The sequence below is a fragment of the Alligator sinensis genome, unplaced genomic scaffold (assembly GCF_000455745.1).
Source record: "Alligator sinensis unplaced genomic scaffold, ASM45574v1 scaffold1159_1, whole genome shotgun sequence".
Classification (NCBI taxonomy): Eukaryota; Metazoa; Chordata; order Crocodylia; family Alligatoridae; genus Alligator; species Alligator sinensis.
This window is the reverse complement of record NW_005842942.1, coordinates 266,097-287,525: the sequence shown is the minus strand read 5'-3', so window position 1 is coordinate 287,525 and position 21,429 is coordinate 266,097. Positions and strand designations below refer to the sequence as shown.

The 21,429-nt window shown below is 40.7% G+C and overlaps 1 protein-coding gene across 3 annotated transcripts in view; it reads right to left on the bottom strand.

Moving 5' to 3' along the window:
* The window catches only part of LOC102376414 (collagen alpha-6(VI) chain-like), a 108,674-nt gene that overhangs the window by 11,793 nt on the left and 75,452 nt on the right, over positions 1-21,429 (bottom strand). For 2 of the 3 annotated variants that reach the window (XM_025192547.1, XM_014526024.2), the window contains 12 exons: positions 18,929-18,991; positions 17,496-17,558; positions 16,611-16,673; positions 16,181-16,243; positions 15,307-15,357; positions 12,301-12,336; positions 12,101-12,163; positions 11,698-11,760; positions 10,287-10,322; positions 9,167-9,203; positions 7,209-7,220; positions 6,619-7,112 (listed from right to left, as the gene is read on the bottom strand). In XM_025192547.1, coding sequence (XP_025048332.1) covers positions 6,619-7,112; positions 7,209-7,220; positions 9,167-9,203; positions 10,287-10,322; positions 11,698-11,760; positions 12,101-12,163; positions 12,301-12,336; positions 15,307-15,357; positions 16,181-16,243; positions 16,611-16,673; positions 17,496-17,558; positions 18,929-18,991 — 1,044 coding nt within the window. The remainder of the gene's footprint in view (positions 1-6,618; positions 7,113-7,208; positions 7,221-9,166; positions 9,204-10,286; positions 10,323-11,697; positions 11,761-12,100; positions 12,164-12,300; positions 12,337-15,306; positions 15,358-16,180; positions 16,244-16,610; positions 16,674-17,495; positions 17,559-18,928; positions 18,992-21,429) is intronic. The other variant, XM_025192548.1, reaches the window with a different exon arrangement.

Here is a 21,429-nt window from a genome sequence, read left to right as displayed (position 1 = left end):
GATATGTTCCCACTTGCCTCCTAGTACAATGATAGGGGTGCCCATGATTGCTTTATCCCTTAAGTGGACCGACTTTTGTGATACGTATGACCCACAGCACAACTACAGTGAGTGCCAAGGATTTTGGTCAAATCACACCTTTTCCCCAACATCTTCCTCCCTCTTCTGATCCTGCTCCATTTCCACATATCCAGTTAGCCAGAAAAGTTCCCGGACTTTTGTGTTATAAATATAATGGTACCAGATGGGTAGGAACTAGTACCTGTAATTATACTATTGATTGTTTTTCAATGAACAATAATGTGCACCTTGAAATTAAGGAATACGGAAAGATAACATTTAACTGTTCAGCATGGGCACCAACCATCATTTTAAATAGTACTCATGCTCAAAACAGGAAATGGGTGGCATATAATGGAACTTCTTATATTTGTGGAGATCGTGCATATTTTTGGTTGCCTGGCAACTGGTCAGGATCATGTTATATTGGACATATTACACCAGCTATTCGACATTTGTCTTCCCTTCCTTCCAGAGCAGTAAGGGAAAAAAGGGAAATCACTGAAGAAGAACGATTTGGTGCTATAGTGTTTCCTTTGTATGGTGTGGCCAGGACCATTAAAGAAATAAGATTGTTAGCTAATATATTAGAACAAGTAAGTAATAATACTGCAGATTCTTTAAACCAACTGTCCCAAGAGATGGTAGCGCTGCAAACCATGGTTTTGCAAAATCGCGTGGCTCTAGACTTTACTTTAGCCAGTAAAGGAGGAGTCTGTGCTTTAATAGGGAAAGAATGTTGTACTTGTATTCCCGATAACTCAGAAGAAATTCAGGATTTGACTGCACATATTCGAAAAGAAACAGCCAAATTGCACAAGTCAGACAGTTGGAATTTCAGTTCTTGGTTGAGCTCCATTTTTAGTTCCTTGGGCTCTACAGTTATTCATGGTCTGTTAATATTGTTTGTTATTTTTTTTTGGAGTATACCTAGTACTTATGCTAATACGATGCTGCTTAAGTTGTGCTGCTAAGCAAATGCAAAATAGCTTGTTAACCTCTGTGCAAAGAAACGAAGTGTATAATATGTATGTTGAACTAATGGAAGGTAAAGAGACAGAAGAATTAGAAGTTAAAAGGCTCATGGCTATAAATATGTAATATGTTGGGCCAAAAAGGCCCAAAAGGGGGAAGTAAGTTTAACCAGGCCTCTTACTTGACTAAGAGGAGAGACAAAGAGAGAGAGAGAGAGAGAGGAGAAAAAGATGCTGATGCTATGTGTTTCAAAATGTTCCAAGATAAGAAAAAACCTTCATGCCTTGTTTTGTCTTGATATATTAAGCTGTGTGCGCAGATTTTAACCTCCTCCTCTCCTTTGGACTAGAAGCTGAAAACTGTTCCCAAAACATAGTGTTTTCTTTTCTGAAAAAGTAAACTGCTTACGTGTGACAAACAAATGATCAACATCTTTCTGTTTCTCTCAAGGTTGCTTTGTCTGAACCCTGCATCTTTTCTTGCTGTCTAAAGTATAAATATGCTTGTAAACTTGTAGAGGTCAGAGTTCCTTTAAGAGCTCTCCCTGTGATCACTTGTATAGTTTTAAATAAAACTAGATGGCTCTGCCAATTCTAATAGAACCACAACGCAAAGTTTGATTTCCCTGCCTGCCAACCAGAGATACTACAACTTCCTTTCTCATTTCTTTTGTCTTTCCTGTCTATTTAGATTGCAAACTGTTTAAGGTAAGAACTAACTTCTTATTCTGTGTTTGTACAGGTCTAGTCATATTAGACTGACAGGTGCCATTGTAACACAAATAAAAATCCCATCAGATTGTAATTAAATAGGAAAAACCTGATGCACAAAGACACTGCTTTACTTAATGCAGGCAGCTACTACTTTTAGAGAGAGGTTCAAAGCAGCTTCCATTTGGGAATCCAGAGTTCTGCTTTGCCTTCAAACACTACCTTCTAGGGTATGTCTCACTATGTAAAGAAACATCTGAGAAAGGGGCCGAGTCGTTCTTGCAAGACGGGATGAAGTCTTAGCAGGGGCCCTTGTTATTTCCATGGTACACAGGCTTAACTGAAGATAGGACATAACCTTACATTTGAGCTTTCATAGCAACAAAGGGTGTGTTTTTTTTAAACGGTAGTGAAAGCAGCCACTTAAAATGAGAGGTAAGCAGTAAATCTGTGAAGCAAAGTGTAGTTAATCAGAAGTAGATAGTCTATAAGGCACTATTCTGGCCTGCCTTCTGCCTGATCAAAAGTAGTTAAAGACCAAGCATGGAACAGTTGTTATACAGAAGGCAAGGTAGCTGTCTCAACAGCTGTTATAGTTAAACCTAGTTATGTAAATGAGTAAGACTACTCAAAAGGGAAAAGAACTGTTAATACTTCTAGAACAAAGCAGAAGGAACAGGTAAGTCATAATGAGCCATTGTCTGTGTTAAGTACATGGTGTTGGTGTTGAGTAAAGTTTTATGAATTTCTGCTCTTAGTCCAGGATGTTCCGTATTGTGTTGGTTTCCTTCGAAGACAATTATTGTCATATCAGATGCAGTGGCTGTTCTGTGAAAGTGTAATGCTGCTGGTGGTTCTGTCCTTTATCATGTTTCTGTTGGTGTTAAGCCGCTTCTGCCCCAAGTTTTGCTTTTCCCTAATAATCCATGTTGTTTGAATTTAATTTAGTTTTTGTGGCGTTTCTGCCATTTGTTGGATTGGCAAACCCTGGAATAAAGAATAAGGCTTAAACAGTGCAATATGTTAAAGTAAATATTAGATGCTACATGAGGAAAATTTTGTTTGAATTACATCCCCTTATGTTCTTTGACTTTGCAAAGCATCTGTAATAGAAGCCATAAACCACATAGATTGTAATACATGCTTTTTTTTGCTAACATGAGCAGTCATGTGGGAGCTAGACACATGCCTATTACTACTATGGATTTCAGTTTGTTTTGGCACAAAATGCAGATGGACTACAGTTGAACAAAGGAAACAAATAGGGAAAGTCTCTTAAAATGTAATGTGAACATGTCAAACACGTTTACGATACGACATGCTGCCCTTGTATTATTAACTGTATTCACAGGCTTAAGATACACAAGATACTCAAGCTAGAACAGGGGTCTCAAACTTAACCCATAAGCTGCAGCATGTGACCCAGGGGCTGTTACAAGTGCTGGGAATCTGGGTAGCAAGTATTTTGGTAATCTTTTACTTTTTAGCTCTTTATAGCAAAGCCAGAGTGATTTGACCTTCTACAAGAGGAATCTGAACATAAACTGCATTATAGCCTGTTTGCATCTTACATCATTATTATTGAAAAAAACCCTAGTGAAAAATGAGGGGTACGATTCTTCTCTCTGGCAGTAGGGTTTCACCGGTTTAACCAGAAATTTTAGTCCACTTCTTTTTAAAACCTGTCTGTTTGCTGAAAATTGCCTTCTGTAAGAACGGACCTTAATTACCATATGCGCTTGTTAGATGAAATCAGAGTAACAATCCGCTTACTTTAGTGACAAAGGATGAGTATAAATGTTTCCACACCCAGTCTATGATCATGCAGCTTGATTTAAGGCACAAGATTATAGATCAGGAGTGGCATGTGCAGATGTTCATCTGTGCTGGGAGACACGCTGGCAACCTGATGCAAGTAACTCAGGGTTACAGGGAGGGGTTGGCAGGATTGGGACAGTTAGCAAGTCTGGAGGGTTGCCAGGATTGGGGGGCTAACAGGTCTGCATGGGGTAGGGGGTGGTCCATCCAGAGGTGGAGGGGAATAGCCTTATCAGGGTGGGGATGGTGGTAGGAAGAGCACAGCACCAGGGCTCGGGCAAGCAGTTGGGCTGTCCCAGCCATGGAGCTACATTCCAAATGTATGCAGACATTCAACTGATTGCATATGCAGACATTCAATTGATTGGGCTAACCCATTCCGATTGGCCTAACCACCCTCCCCCTCAACATCCGCACAGATCAGCATTTAGATCTGGTGGGCAAAATATAGCCCGCAAGCCAGAACTGGCCCACAAGGCACTTTTATCTGGCCCACGACACCCCAGCCCTTCCCCCCACGAAGGTGGAAGCAAGTTGCCCACATGTACAAGCCCCCAATATAGCGTATTGGCCCTTGCTCCCACCCTGTTGGGTGGAAGGGCTCTGCCTAGCCAGCAGCTTCTTGGCAGGACTCCTGCTGCAGCTGGAACATGCTTGCTTGGGGCAGCAAGTAGGGAAAAGCAGTGGGGGTGATGGCCACCTCTATCACAGGGGCTCTACACCAGCTCCACACTCGCAGCAGGGAAGCTCCATGCTGGACACCATGGGGAAGCAAGGTATTATGCAATTCCTTCTATATACAGTACACAATCGCAAGTCATGACAAATATTTTTGTAATAAAATTAAAATATATTATATATAGGTGTTTGACTTCTAGTGTATGATTTGGTTTTCCTCTGGTTCTAAGATGGCAAAGGAGTATTTTGCAGCAAGGAGAGGGGCTTCCGGCAGCAAAGGTCAGGGATTCAGGGGCAGGACTTCTGGTCGCAACGTGGCAACCAGGGAGCAAAGCAACTGTCAAGGGGTGGGGCTACCTATGCAGCCCCCAACAGCTCACCAAACTTTCTAAGTTGCCCTCCACCCAAAATAATTCTCACCTCTGATTCTGATCAACCTAACCCTAGTCAGGTCAATCTAAATATAACATCTGCATATATCCAAAAATAATCGGCTGCTTTCTGCTCCTCTTTGTTTTGCAAAGCAGCCAAGAGATTAAGCTATACCTAAGATATATAGGTGACATCTTCATCATTTGGACCAAAACCCTGCAGCCTCTGATTGATTTCCATCAAAAATTCAGCAATCATCACCCGTCCATCAGACTCTTTCTTGAATACTCAGACACCAACATTTCCTTTTTGGACACCATGATCAATATCCACAATGGTAAAATACAAACCACCATATACAAGAAACTCATGGATCAACATACATATCTACACAGAACCAGCAATTACCCTAAACACACCAAAAAAGCTGTAATTTATAGCCAAGCCCTCTGATACCACCAAATTTGCACCGAGAATACCCATGATCGCCACCTCACAAATTTCAAAAGGGCTTTCACCCAACAATGATGCTCCTCCTCAAAAATAGATCATACTTTTGAAAGAGCCACCCAGATACGACACAAAGATTTAGTGTAGTACAAAATCCCCATGAATTGCACACCCTTAGTTATGACATACCATCCTTCCCTGGAACCTACACAGAAAATCCTCAAACAATTGCAACCCGTACTAGAAGAACTATTCTTAAAGAGATCTCTCCAGAACCACCCATCCTAGCCTTTCAACAAGCACCAAACCTCAGTAACCTCATCACCATAAGCAAACTACACCAAATGGATCCAGACCATGCCAGGCCAAGAAATGCAAAACCTGACAACATCTCTCCACCAGTCCCACAATAACTATACCCCACAATGATTCTGGAATCCTACACCTGGCACCTCCAGAAATGTAATATCTCTCATACGGTGCACTAAATGTCCTGATGGAAAATATGTAGCAGAAACCAAACAACAACTGTGTACCAGCTGAACACACACCAAAAATCTATCCAGGACAAAAATATCGAATTACCTGTGGGTGCCCACTTCTCACAAGACAATCACTCCCTCTCTGATCTCTCAGTTCTAATCCTCAAAGGCAACCTACATAACACCTTCCATAGATGAGCCTATGAACTTCACTTCATAAATCTAATGGACACAAAAAAAAAATCATGGGCTTAATATAGACATTGGATTTAGGACACATTACAACCTGCCTGACACTGATTCAACAGCTACCTGGCCTGAATTTACCATTTACACATTTTTATTCCAACTTCCTCCCCTCCTCTTCTTCTCTACCCATTGTCTTCCTAATTTCCACCTATTTATTTTTCAGACTGCCTCTTTCCTACCTTGGAGAACTCAATACTACAGCACAGTCTCCTATGCTTACCTTTTGCATTCCGTCAGTCATTACTTCCCCCTTTTTCCATCCCCTCCCCTCCCTTCTCTACCAAACTTCTACCTATTTACATTTTCATTGACCTCCTGTCACACTTTTAGCTTCTTTCCTAACCTTGGAGACCTCAGAACAGCAGCTGCCTCCCAATGCCTGAAGAAGGGTGCTTGTGCCCAAAAGCTTGCAAATAACATTTTTCCAACTACTCAGTTGGTCTAATAAAAGATATCACACATCTATTCAAAAAACCTTGCCTGCTGACAGCCTGAAAACAGAACGTTCTGTAAAATAGCAAGTGAAATGAGCATGGTGTGATCTAGATTAATATCACAATTTGTGCCAAGGATGAGTGGCAAGTAATTAACTGACAGAAAATTAGTCAATCATTGGCATTCATTGTAATCAATCATAAAACAGGATTCATTTAAGAAAACAGTCATTAAAATATTCACTCCCTAAAGAGAGTTATGATCTAAACTATCCTTTTAAAGGTCACTAGTTTGAAAACTTCAGCTTACTCAGGCATCAGCACCTGTTAATCAGAAACAAATAATTGCTTCTGACAGATATTTCCAATTTGCATTGGCAATCCACTTACCGAAAAGGCATGTCTGACATTAGGCACCTCATTGAAGGCAATAACCACAGGAACAATATCCAGGGCACTGAACTCCAGTACGGCCGTGTTGATGGAAGCAGCATCCTGTGAGGGGCCATTGGCAAAAAATATGGCGACTCTCCTTGTGAGAACTCCCTGACGAATCCGCTTGAACACATTCCTTGCAACAAACCTCATGGCCATGCCAATGTTGCGTCTGCCTGAGGACCTCTCCAAAGGAATGCTCTGTACTGCTTCTAGCAATAACTTATGGTTCCGGAATTCGGAGAATCTGATGAGATACTGCGTGTTGGTATTGTATGAAACAATGGAAACACGAGCACCAGTCGGGCAGTTACTTTCACTGATCCTAATCTTCTTTAGCAATGACAGCACGACATGCCTCATCTTTGCAAATGCTACTTGGGTCACATCTTCAGACATATCAAAGGCAAACACCACTTCAGTTGGATACACTGGACATTTGCTTTTATCTGGAAACAAAGGCAGTATGTGAGAAGTTTCCCACACAACCATTATCATTGTAATTTGTACAGTCTAATAAGGTAGTAGTACATAGAGTTATTTACCTGATGAGCAAGCTAGAATGAAGAGAGGGAGAGAAAAAAAAAGTATTTTCTTTTACAGCCGCCTTGATTATGTTGCATTTACAGTAACATGTTCCACACTTCAGGTAAAGAGCCTGACCCAAAATTCAGTGAAACTTCTGAAGAAGATATTGTTATAATAAGGCAAATCATGCCTTCCCCTTCCCAGAGCAAAAATTCTGCTGCAGCCCAAATGATACAGTTTTGCTGGGTGGAATTTAAAAAAGCCACACTGGGTAGAAGAACCCAGGCACGTGGAGGCTATTTGTGCTTTCTTGTACAAGAGAAAGCTGAGCAAAAGAGTAGCAAGCTGGTCTAGGATGAAGTCTCACCCTCCCCACCCACCAAAATGGTCAAATGGTTCACAAGCTAGTTATAGGAAAATACTTTCTTCCCTCCCTTACACAATGGGGAGACTTCTCCCCCTCCTTCTTGCTTCCTCCCTTTCTCCCAATACAAAGCTTAAGCTACTTGGGCAGCAGGCTGGGGACCAAAATTTATCCCAAACAAACACTAGACATACATGAAGATGGGAAACTTTAATGAGAAGTACATTGGGGGAATCCTGAAATCGTGCTTTCTCTCCTACAAACCTTGTAGTCAAAATTTCAGCCCCTCAAGGATCCTGTAGTTAGCAGGGTGATAATCTACTGTCTTTTTAAGAAAGGAAGATTGGATAAGGTTGTTTTTCCTTTAAAAACAAATATTTGGGGCTTATAAGTAAAGTTGGGAGACATGCAAATTTTATATATTTTTCCCCATTTTAAAATGACAAATTTCTAGAGTTTTACTTACCCCTTGAAGAATTTGTATGAAAACGTTATCAAATGTGAAAGAGATGGCCTGAAGTCCATACCAATTCGATATCTTAACTATTTATATTGTTAAGATGCCTTTGATAATTTTGAGGGCAGTTGAACAGGAAATTAAAAATGTTCTATTTAGCCATGGAGGCACCATATAAAATTCCCTGAAATCTCTCCACCTATTAGTATGCCCTGCCCATAACCTGAAAGGGCTATTTCTAAGGAGGAAAAAAATAGCTCAGCATCTACAGCCCATTCCATACTTGGCGTCTATTAAGACCAACAAAGGAGCCCATTGGCGCCAACTGTGAACATATTTTCTAGGGCTGTGTGAAATGGTACCGTTCCGTTTCACCTTGAGTTTTGACGGTTGGATGGAACAGTGTTTCGTCTCAAATTTCATTTTGAGTCAAAACAGCTGTTCCATTCCATCGAAACAGAAAGGCTAGGCTGCCTGCCGCCCCCGACATGATCTAGTGCAGGGGACAGGGAAGCAGCCCAACTGAGCTGCCTCTCGCTCCCGATGTGATTAAGTGTGGGGGACCGGGAAACAGTCCAGTTGGGCTGCCTCGCCACCCGCTACCGGATCTTGCGCTGGGGATGGGAAGTCAGCCCAGCTGGACTGACTTCTCATCCCCAGCCTATGGTCGAAGCGTTTTAACTTTTGAAACGTTTTGACCAGCCTTGCTTTGTTTCGAGGCTATTTGAGGGCCTTTGTTTTGTTTTGATTTTGCTGTTTTGACCTCGAAATTGGTCAAAACAGTTTTGAAACGAAATGGCCAGCAAAATTTCACACAGCCCTAATATTTTCCTGCCTTGGATACCAATGAAGTGAACCAAGAGCTTAAACTTAGCTTCACATAAGCTGCCAAACAGCCAGAGTTGACAACTTTCAGTCACTACCAAATTTGCACCAAATTTATATCATCTAGCTAAAATGATGATTAGAAGTTACTGACCCATCTCCTGAGCAATTCTGTTGTCCTGTATGTTTAAAAAGCAGCTCTAGTGAGACACAACCCATCGGGGAAAATAAATAAGGTACCCATTACCTGCTCTGAGCAGGGGGTTGGACTAGATGACCTCCTGAGGTCCCTTCCAACCCTATTTTTCTTTGGTTCTATAATTACTTACGGCAATTTTCTCGTGTAAAATTGACAAGTTCACAAGGCTGCAGAAGGAAAGCAAAAAATAATTAGGGGCAAGAGCCTTATTCAGGTCCCAGGGGAAAAGCAATGGAAATCTTTCCTTTGACTTCAATGGAAGCTAGCTAGTTCAGGTCTCAAGTCCTGCCATCATTATTTACAGCAGTACAAATCCAGAGAAAAACACTGTAGTTACTCAGGCTTTAGACTGCTGTGCCCAATATTAGGATCTTAACCAATAACAGAAGCTGAAGTTCCCTATACTTGTTTCGTTAGCCACTTAAGCTCTCTCAAATGTTTTACATTAATACATTCTGAAATGTTCATCTTGTCTAATGATCTGTATGTTAAAATGTAAAGGAGGAAAATTTGGCCTAGCTAATGCTGCAGGATGACTGAAGGAGGTACACTTCAGGTATGGTCTTCTACAGGAATTCTGTCAGCCAAAGAAGGCTACTATGGCATGGAAGAGCAACCCCCGGTGATGAGCACATTGCTTTACTTTTGAAAAGGAGCAACAGGTACCCGCCATAGATAGCATGTACTCTGACCAAAGGCATAACTAAAGATGCCAGTGTGTACCAAAAGCCAGGTGTAGAGAGTGGGCTACCAAATGCTAGATAGCAGGGGAAAAATGTTAAGAACTGGCACCCAACTCACCCTAGCCTATTGTTGTTCATTACTGCCACCTGACCTGGCAGGGGTTGGACCCGTCTTCATCTGGTAGACCGCATCCCACTTGGATCTGAGAGATCCTACCCCACTATTTTCCTTGGAAAAGACTGTGGTCAGCAAAGGCTTCTTTTACCCTCTAGTACAGTCCTATACAGGATCTAGTCCTAAGTCTGCAGGGCGCCTCTATAAACACATTCCAATTAAATAATACTGAAAACTTGCTGTGCATCAATCCACATTCATGATGTATTTGTCTATCCCTTGGTTATTTACTTTACACAGAGAGCAACTCTTCTTCAAACAATTAAAGGAAACCTTTCTTTAGGAATTAATAGCAAACTCTATACTGTCAATATTTCTAAATTGGAAAAAAAAACCCAAACACCATTAACTACATGCATCATGCCCTAAAGAGAAATGAGAAGGCTACATACTGCCACAGCTGCAATGCCCAATGGTCCTCTGGTGCCCTGGAACAAATGAAATAAAGGTGTAGAAAAGATCAGACCCTCATGCTAAGAGTAGAGCATATTTGTAAATATGGGAGGATGATCTTAGAATATTCAGACATTTCTATGATGGTACATACATGTGGTGTTTTTTTGACAGCTATTCACGAATTCACACAAGTACTCAGAATATTTCCCAGCATGGAATTATTCTGCAGACTAGTTCCTAATAAAGCTGAAGACTGATACTTCGACCAACTTTCTCCAAAGGTATTTCCATCAATGTTACTGAAGTTAACCTTTTTTGCTACTTTAAAGGGTCGTGACTCAGAACCATATTCTTTTCCAAAGTTCTGGCTTGTAAAGCATGTCATGGCACACTGCTATCCGAACTTTCAAACCTTTCTCAGCCTCTTAAGGCTTGTTGCCTACATTTTCTTGTCTCCATGTTAGACCATGAATGTTGAACTCATTATAGCCCAGGATAAGTTTCAAAGGGATAGATGCCTGCACTTTTCCATTAAGTACTGATGAAAGAAGGACCAGAAATGGATTACGTGCAAATGAACCCATGCCTAAAAATAACTCTTAGCAAAGAAAACACAACAATAATATCAAACCAGCAGCTGGAATATGCTATAGCTGTAAAAGATTAAGGCAGGATCCTTGTGGAGAATTCTGCCTATAAAAAGAAAACACGATAGATTGAAATTGGCGATTCAAATAATTCTAGTTATTTAAGTGTCACGCATGACTTAAAAATCGGGAAGAAGGAAAACTTAATTCTAATAATTTATTTTAATCTTGATTTGCATTGTTACTTTTTAGATACTACCATAAAGAAACATATGCAACAGTGCAGATAGGAGCCTTCTGGGATTTTCAGAAATCCCTAAACAAGGTAAGTGTCTCTTAAAGACATCAATTACCTTTTGCCCCCAACTACAGATATTATTAAATAGTCGTCTTTTAAGTCACTGAAATATGAGGAATGCTCATGAATGCAGCACATTTCCATAAACAAAAAAAACTTTATGTTAATTTTAGGCCTTAACAAGTCATAATTTCATATTTAAAAGGCTTTATTTTTCAAATTAAAAAACCATATCATTTAAAATAAAACAACCTGTTTTGAGCTTTAAATGTATCAGATGTTTTTTAAAAAGCTTTTTATCCTCTCTGGAATATAACAGGGAATGGAATTTTGTCCTCAGTTAAACTCAGGAAATGCCATTCGCTTCAATAGGTTTTCCCGTATATTACTGAGGACAGAACATATCTCCCCATGCCTCCTGGCCAGTGAAATACATTTTATTTTAAGAAGCATTAGCATGGGTGCCATTACTCCCAAGTCATAAACATATTACTGATTTTTCGATGAGTTTAAATATGTTACCATTGGTCCTGGTGGGCCTCGTTCCCCTGGATTTCCCATTGGACCTTGAATGCCAGCATTGCCCTAAAAAGAGAAACTTGGGTCAAGTTTTCATGTTGATTTAGTCTGTATGAGGAAAGACATGGGGACAGAACCTCAGGCATTGAAAATCTGCATAGCTCCACCGACATCCAGTTGAGGAGCTGGTGGTTTCCCACCTTTTGAATACAATAGAGTACTAACAACAGATGTCATCGGTATCTCCTGTACCTTTCACAACAAGGCTTCTCCCTAGGGTAAGGCACATATAAAAGCAGATACAGCATCAATTTTCAGTCTCCTTTTGAGCAAGAGACACTCAAACTCTAGCAACTTTATTTAGGGAAATTTTCTCATTGAAAGAGTACAGGTAAATAATCCTCACCCTTCTTCCTCTAACTCCTTTGGACCCTTTATTTCCTGGACTGCCTGGATTACCTTCTTCTCCCTATAAAACAATTAAAATCAGAACCTCAGAGCTAAAGAAACAAACAAAACAATAGCCCCAACCCAAACAACCCACACAAACAAAACAGCATACAGAGCAACAATAACAAGCAGCAAAAATTATATATTTTATTGTACCTGTGAACCAGGCAATCCTGGGAATCCAGTAACTCCCTGGTATTAAGGAAAGAAGACAATGGTTGATAAGAAATTAAAATCTGCTAACCAACTGTTATTCAAAGAAACTCTTTTCTTTTAATTAAAACAAGTTAAAATACTTGCAGCATTTCAGCCTTTTTTATATTTAAGCAACTATTGCTTAACCAATGCTGTTCGCAAATGGCAATGTTTTAGCTTGCCAGTTTAAAACTACACCGATATAGCTATGTTTAACAGCTTTACTTATCTTACCTTAATTGTTTAAATGTTACTTTTCCTTGTGAAACAGTGGAATTCATTTTTTAGCAATCACAGGACCACAATCTCTGGTCTAACTTCACGTTCTAGCAATTGATTCTTACTGTTGTCAGCCTCTCACTTCTCAGTTAGGCATTCAGAGATTAAGGGTCAGATAAGAACCATTTTCTTTTTTCATTAACGCTTTCTGAAGGAAGGCCATTATTTTACAACCTTGTCTGTACTGCTTGGATGGAGGTAAAATATAACAGATTTCATGACTGCCAATTCCAGCTGAAGATGATCCTTTCTGACATTAAAGTCACTAGCAGAATTCATTCACTATGTGAGATGGCCCCATGTTGGGAAGCTAACTTCTATGAATCTGGACATCATGATCACACAGCCATCAAAATGGCATTGCCCAGTAGATCCATGTAAACATGGATATTAGCATATTACAATGTATGTGATTTGCATGCTAGGGTTCATTTTACTATGATATTGAGCTTAACATAGTGAAATTTGGCTTGTGAGCCTGTGCAATTATAACAATTCCTGTAGAAGACTAGCCAAGGGTGTGTTTTTTTGTCAGGAGAATCTCATTTCTCTTTGGAATAAGTTCTGCCTCACCCTTGAACAGTGGTGAGGAAATGAAGAAGAATAAGGATCCCCATACCCTGGCATAGCCCACTTAAACATGAAGGAAAATAGTCCAAGCTAACTGAAGGACTAGGAAGTGTCCAAAACAGGAGGGGATAGGCAAAGAATAGATGAAGCAATGGCTTCCTCCACCTCACATGCTCATCAGCAGGGCTTAGTGGCTGCATATGGAGGCAAAGTGCTATATCCATTACAAAGGTATATCATATTGTACCTGTGTATCCTGCTTCCCGGCAAAGTGCTCTAACCACCAAACCAAGGGCTTGGCTTAACCCAGACCTCTCTCCAGACCTTCTCTTGAATCTGGCCTACTGCACCTTTCATTTGATGTTCATTGACTGAAATAGATAAATGGTACTGGAGAGTCTGTGGCATAATAGAATAAGGGGCTCAGGCTAGAACTAAGGGCTCCCTCCTTCCATGACATCATCTGTCTATTGAGCCACAATTCCCCTGATTTGTTCTTTTCCTTCTGGTCTGACACACCTGCCTCATTTGACTGTCTAGTGGGCCAGCTTCAAGAGAAGAGATAGAGAAGTCAATGTCTAGTTTGTGGTTTGGTGGTCACAGCACTTTGCAGAGGAGTAGAAGATACAGGTTAAACCCCCATCTGGGTCAGAGAGGCCTAAAAAGCAGATTTCTTGCTCCTTGGGCAAGTGCTTTAATCACTAGGCTACTGAGTTAAAAGCTAGAAGGATCCTCTTATTTCAGAACCATAGAATTTCCAGAAGATACACATATAGGACAATTTGGTTTCACCATAAAGCAAAATAGGATCATAAACTGTGTGCAGGGGCCAAAATCTACCTGCACCACTGCACGTGTGTCATTTTGGCACATAAGATGAAATGGGATTTAGCCTTTGAACTAGGATAGTGGTTCTTAAGCTTTTTAGTTGCAAGGCACCCCTCATTAGACTCTAGGCATCCCTTGGAAGGTGCTCTCTCTTAGCTGACACTCATTTCTTAACTACAGAATAATTCTTCTGTTGCAAAGAATATAGAAAGTCCCTTGGAATTCTTTTTGGACAAATGTTATAATGTCATATTGTTCACAGATTTTATTCATTTTAATATCCAGTGTTTAGTGGAAGGGGTCCAGAAACCTATGGACAGACTTTTTTCATACAGGACTTTGCACCATCATAAATATTCAGAAGGATTGAAGGGAATGTTACTGCATTTTCATTTTCTTTAAATTATCACCATGAAACTGTGAAGTGACAGCATTTTTCCCAAGTGTTGGCTGTAATTTGTTACAGACCTTTTGTAACAGAATTATAGGCAATGACTGGGACAAATTATATTTGCTCAGGTCCTTTCCCTCAGTTTCAAAGTAAGCATGAAGAGTGAAAGTTCACAGGGAGGAAGTAAGCTCCCACACTAGTGCAGGTCATTGGTCTTCACTGAGCATCCAAATCAATGAATTCAATCACTGATTTCAATCAGATAAGAACCTGGTCCATTCATTATTTAAATTAATGATTATGTTATTTGCAAATAAATACTAACTTATGATTGAAGGGCCCCTTTCTGATCAAGAGAGTGTGGGGGTGTAAGTTTCCACACTGCTCCCCCTCTGTTACACCCAGGCTCAGCCAAGCAATGGCTCACATGCCTACTGTTCTTCCAGTACTCCAGCCAAAGTAACAGATCTTCCAGTATTCCCCTCTCTAAGTGAGTTAGCAGGGAAGAGTCTTAGATCTGGAACCTCAGAGCCACACTTCCCTCCCAAGAATTGTCCTCTTACCATGACAGAAATCTGCCACCACTTACTCTGGGGCTGGAGTACAGGTTTCTGTCTGACTTCTAATGACAGAGTCTGTCAAGTACACCTGCACCAAAGTGAAGTTTCAGGGACTCGAGTGACAGAGCTGGAAACAAAAACCACACCTGCAGATCTAAATTCAAGTGGCCTGATTCAGGGGTACACATGAAATGGAGTTGGAGGGAGATGATTAATGTGGATGGACACTGAAGGTGTCATCACTTTCTTTTGCTAGTGAAAACATATCCAACTGTCACCGTAACAGAAGTGGCACTATCTGACTGGCATTATGCTGAAAAACTTAGTTTCTGAGCTCACCTTTGTTCCTTTTTCCCCTTGAAAACCAAGGCCATCATTGCCATCTAGGCCCTGCACAGGTTAAATAAGACATGATTTGTTATTTTCTAATGTAATACTATCTTCTAACATATAACATACCCAAGAATAAGGGACACCTTGTTTTAGAAAGGCAGAAGGAAGAAAAAAAGATCTTTCCTTATAAACTGTAACTGGATAGCAGCAGCTAGCTGTGCCTGCTCACTGTTCTGCTCCCTGTGGATCACAGACTTTACTTTCATTTTTGCCCAGTAAGGGACAGAAGCAGCTTTTCCATAGTTCTCACATTTAATGCTTCAATTTTCAGCAGCTGCTTTTTGAAAAAATGTGCATTACATGTGAGACAATACAGTACTAGCTGTGAATTCAATGCTGCACTGACCTACAGTGCATTGACCCTTTTTTGTCCTTGACTGCAAGGGCAACTGTGTAGCTTGCAGTGTCCCCAACGCATTGTAGCAGCAGTGGTAAAAGTTATGAAGAGATATAATGGCCATTTACACTGCCTCTCACTTACATCTTTTCACTTTTCTCAGGGGTCTGACAGCAGAATTTCTTCTCTTCAACCAATAATAAAAACTTTGCTGCTGAGCTCTGGAAAGTTGAAGAGAATATCTCCAATATAGTGATGCCATCCCAAATGGCACATTCATTTTACTGACCTCTAACTGAGATTAACACAATTGTGAGATTGTGGCTTGAATGCAAGAACCAAGTATTTCACTCCTATAACTGATGGACAGTCTAAATGCAAGCATCACCTTTGCAGCCAAATAATTAGTCACAGACATGAAGGCTAACACTTATCTGTCAGCAGTTGTACACACAGCTCCACAACTGAAGTAACAAGACTCACAGGCAGGCCCCTTGATCCAGGGGGTCCCAATAAGCCCTTCTCTCCAGGAGCTCCAGGTTCACCCTATTACAATTAAAATATGAAAGATGTTGTTAAGTCAACATTTTGCTTTGAGTGAAGAGAACCGGGTCATTAGGGTAGAAGTTGTACTTATGAGTTTTGCACAACATAACAGAATAAGTTAAAAGTTTTTTTGTGGGGTCTTTCAAGAGGAGGAACTGGAAGCACGGATCAAACCAAGGCCATGTGCACTTGGAGCCAAATCCAGCAGGCCTTGAAGAAGCTATTTAACTTCCTAATGCCTTAATTTACCCATCTGCAGCACACACTGCACATAGTATCCCCAGGGGTGTTGCCAGGGTTATTTTATGCTTATACAATCCTGGAAAGACAAGTGGTCAGGAATGAAAATATTATTGTAATCTGGCACCTTTCGTCCTCTAGGTCCTGGATTCCCAATAGAGCCAGATTCCCCAGGGGGTCCTGGATTACCCTGAAATCAGAAACACAAATGAATTTTTGGGGGGTTTTTTTGTTTTTTTTTTTAAAAGAAAAATCTACTGGTTAATGTTCACTAGAGCTTAAAATTGCTCTAGGCTTATCCTTTGCAGTTGGTCCATCTAGTGGTCACGTTTAAAGTCTTTAGTAAGTTCTCTCAACCAACCGTGCAAATTATTTTCTCTTTTTTTGTTTAAACACTTCACAATGTCCAGTATTCTCAAATATTAATTGTAAAAGCATCAGAGAAGATGAACATACAGAAAAAACTAGGTCTGAAAGCCTGAGTCTCCTTGAAACACAGGTCTAAATCTTGATAGGTTGGACCAGATTCTGATCAGAATTATGCAGCCTTTCCATTTCTAGTGAAAAAGTGAGGCAAGAATTTGTTCAATGATTCAAATATATTCCAACCTTGAATCTTCTGGGCACTTCCCTGTAGCCACACCCAAATAAAAATATTCACCAACCATGAATCAGATTTTTCAAGCAATAGGATTAGTACAATTTCTCATTGCTACCATGAAAGAGGTCTGCAAAGTAGTTTCTTTGCTCTCTGGAGTCACTAGTCAACACCCACTTCACTAACCAACCCAATATTACCAAAGTTTACAATGACTAACTTTCTCATTTGGCCATTGATTACCTCAGGATTATACTAAAATCTAGCCTGTGTGGCTACAGGCTAGATTTATACTAAATACTAGCCACCTCCATTTCTTCTTAGAGATCTTATTTATCAAGGTTCAAAATAAATTTAAAAGGAGATGAAGACAAACATAAGGTGCAGAATAAGGGGGTAGTATTTAGAACTAACACGACAGCCTGGTATGCCTTGTGTTCCTCGAAGTCCACTGATGCCTCCTGGACCTCTTGAGCCCTGTTAAAAGAAAAGGGCATTTTAAAAAAGTGTAATGTTGCTAATTTGCACTGCAAGGTAGACCCACAACTGCCTAAATGAAAGCACCTGGCCTGCAAGCCTCTCTATGCAAACAGACTCATTGTGTCACAACCCAGTGATTTTTTGTGCCTCGGCACTATGGAATTTCCTGGCCACATGAGAGCTCCTTTGCACAGCAGAGAGTTCTGCTGCAATTAAGAGCCTGCCTGCAGGAGAGTTCCCGCCAATTTGCAGTTTCCTTTGCAGGATGCATTTCTTCTTTGCAGCACAGAGATGCACGGTGCAAAGAGTTCCCGCTATTCAGATGCAAATTTGTGCCCTGTTATTGGCCAGTGCTAAATTATTCACACGTGGCAGCTAGTAATTGGCTCGCTGGCCGTTTAAAATTCCGCGCAACTTCCGCCCAAGTTGAAGAGCTTTGAGCACGCTGCAGAGCGTCTCTGAAGTTATCTGACTTGCGGCTGCCGATCGATAGACTGATCACCTATCGATCTTTCTTCCCGTCACCGAGCGCAACCCCGACGTACCCCTTTCCCCGCTGGCTTCGAATTGCGGACGGATTAACTGGCTTGGGCCCCGCCAGCTGGAACAACTCGTGTGGTTGTTCCGACGACCGGACCACCTGCGTCGTGATTGCAAGCGGCGTGAGTAAAGTTTTTTACAACCAATAAGTTGTGTCTGCCTCTCCATTCACCAGCCCGCCCTGACGTACGAGTGTAACTCGAGTCGGCCCTGGCCGTCCGAGACACATTGAACGCATGCGTTCAGGACTAGGTTGTATGGAGCACCTTGCAGAATCAAACTGTAAGTATTTATTCAAATATGTGCCGTGGAAAAAAAAAAGAGAAGAAAAAAAAAAAAAAAAAAATCAAGGATCAACACAATTCAGACCTTTCTCATTTTTCCTGCCAAACGTAATATCGCTCTCATTCTTTGCAAACAGGACTTGAAAGCATACTAGGAAATACTTATTGGCATACAAGCATTTCACAATTAACACTTTTTAATTCTGTGCACTGATGATATACATTTAAATAAAGACATTCTGAGCAAGTCTGCTTGACGATATTCTGTAAAAAGGAAAAGTAATGAAAACTTACAAGATAAATTATTTGTTCCTAGCATTCACTCACCTCTGCTGGTTTCAAGCTGCATGTATATGAACTCCAAGAGGAATACAGCCTATTGAATTTAGAGGGGCCACGTAGGAGATATGTCCAAGTGGAATTTTTGTTCAGAAAATTTGAAATAAGCAAAACATTTTTCAAGAGAAAAAAAGAACAGTAAAAATAAAAGTATTTTTCCACAAAAAGCAGTATGCCAAGTAACTCAGCATTACTTTTTGCTACCTGTGGGCCTTGTGGTCCAGAGATGCCTGGGCTACCTTCTTCCCCCAAATCTCCTTGTATACCCTGGCAGAAAGGGAGAAGGAAAAAAACAGAGGAGTGAGAAAGGCTAACTATATTTCTTATACAGAATGACAAATTTATTTCAAAGTCAGTGACACCACTAGTACTGAACAGCCCTTGTACTTGGCCACTGCAAGGTGCTCAGAGCATAAAAGCAAACAGGAGTGGTAAGTGTCTCAGGTATTCTGTCCGCTTCCAACCACTATGCAGGGCTATTTGCAGTCTATCCCATAATCTTGTAAGTTGTCCTGAATGCAAATAAATGTTTCATGCTTCAGTTTTCATTCTCATCACTAGAAAAAACTGTATGTCAAATCTGTCTCAATTGAGGGCAAATTAGTTGTTCATTTTTAAGATCACCAGTCAAAAAAACACATAAAGTGGCCATCTTCAAAAGAGTCAATTCAGCTGATACCCTGAAGAAATATCTTTTTACTTTCCTTCTCTTTGGGACTGATAAAAGGTCTGGTTTAGCACTAAGATGTTTCAGAACATGTTGCAGTTGTTCATTTGGAGATTACAAACATATGTCTGAGGATTCTCTGGAAATTGGCAATTCTGGAGAAACATCTCTTAGGGAGAGTTGGAGTCAAAGTATTTTACTGTCCAATTATAAGAAACTCTGCCTGCATGAAAGGACTGGGAAGGATATCAAATGGAATAAAAGACATCACATGGATTTGATGAGTCCAGTGGTAGCCAAATAACAGCACTGCAACACTTGACATCTGTTACAATGCTAGCTATAGAAAAGCAGACAATATCTTAACAGAAGCAGCCTCGTATGAAATTGTCACCTAGACAATATTGTCACCTAGATATTTAAACAAACAAGAATTTGTATCAGAGCATTTGGGCTCTTATCTGAGGCACACTGGTCCAATTTTTCTTCACAGTAAGGGTGGCCAAAATTTGGAATGGGCTTCCAAGGAAGGTGGTGCTCTCCCCTACCTTGGGGATCTTTACGAGAAGGCTGGATAGGCATCTGGCTGGGGTCATCTGAACCCAGCACTCTTTTCTGCCTATGCAGGGGGTCGGACTCGATGATCTATTGAGGTCCCTTCCAACGCTAGCATCTATGAATCTATAAATCTATCTATTGCAAAGCCCACTAAAATCAGTGGGAGTCTTTCCACTGACTTCAGTGGACTCCGGATCAGGCCTAGAGATAACCCATTCTTTTCCCCTTACTAGTTCTCCTGCTTTTCTTTTACATCTCTTTTTTTATTCCTTACCACTTTTTCTTTGCAATTTACACAAAATTAGTTGTGTTCACATTTGCAATATACTTCATCTCTTGTTAGGTATTAGAATAATTGTTTGATCTGTCCACTGGTTAACCATGTCTACGATATTTTAGTATGGCTCCCTTTATATTTGTTTTTAACCAAAAAAGTCATCATAAACAGAATTTTTTTGAAAAGATGCCTTTTTTCATAAAATGTAAACCACAATTTGACATGAAGCTACAAAAAAAATTCTCCGCAGAAAATGGTATGTTCTTGTGTGATTGTGAAGCATTTTTTTTCTCCCCCGTATACATTTAGCTCTAGTTCTGTCGTTTTAGTACTTTCCGTAAGCTATTGGAAGTAGCAGAGTTGTATGGATATTAGTGAAGTCAGTCTTACTCTACTGTTTGCAGTCTAAAGTCAGCTGATTTTACTAGCTGGCCCTGAGTGCTTTGTGATATACCAAGGGATATAAGCCAGCAGGATTAGCACAAAACATTGACATGTGTCTTTATAGGAAGGGAGGCTTTAGTTACCTGGCTACCTCATCTAAGAGAAATTTGACACCACACTTATTCCATATAGCTGCCACTGAAGGAATATAATGCAACAGAACTCATGCAGTTGTTTGCTGTGCAGGTGAATACAGAATGTGGCGAGACTTGAACAGAGGCTTTACAATGTGTATGCTGTAGATCTGTGCCCCAATGCAGGTATGCAGCACACAGGTGATGTTAGAAGACACCACAGTTGTGGAGCTATGACTATGCAGAGCTGCTGGGAAACTTTCCTAGTGTGGAGGAATGCAAACAAAGCATTGCAGAATTACACTGCCCTGAAGCTGCAGTAGTAGTCAAGGAGCACTTCCATCATTGCTCTGTGCTTTGGTGGGTAGAAAGGCTTTCATCCCCACCATCACCCCTTTATGTTTCTGTACTGAACAGGCTATTTAGCCAGGCAGAACACAGAGTCTGGGCACTGACTCCTGGAGAGAACCAGTATATTTTTAGAAGATAGAGCTGTAAGCAGGAAGTAATTAACTGAAAGTCTGTGGAAAGTTCTTGGTTGCTGTGGACACCATTTCCTTCCCTGTATCTCTGAAAAGCAACAGTCATGCAATTAGGAAGCACTAGATTAGCAAGGGGGTGAAATATGAATGACTCATGCCTCCTGAAGCTGGGGGGGGGGGGGGGGGGGGGGCGCACCCAGGCG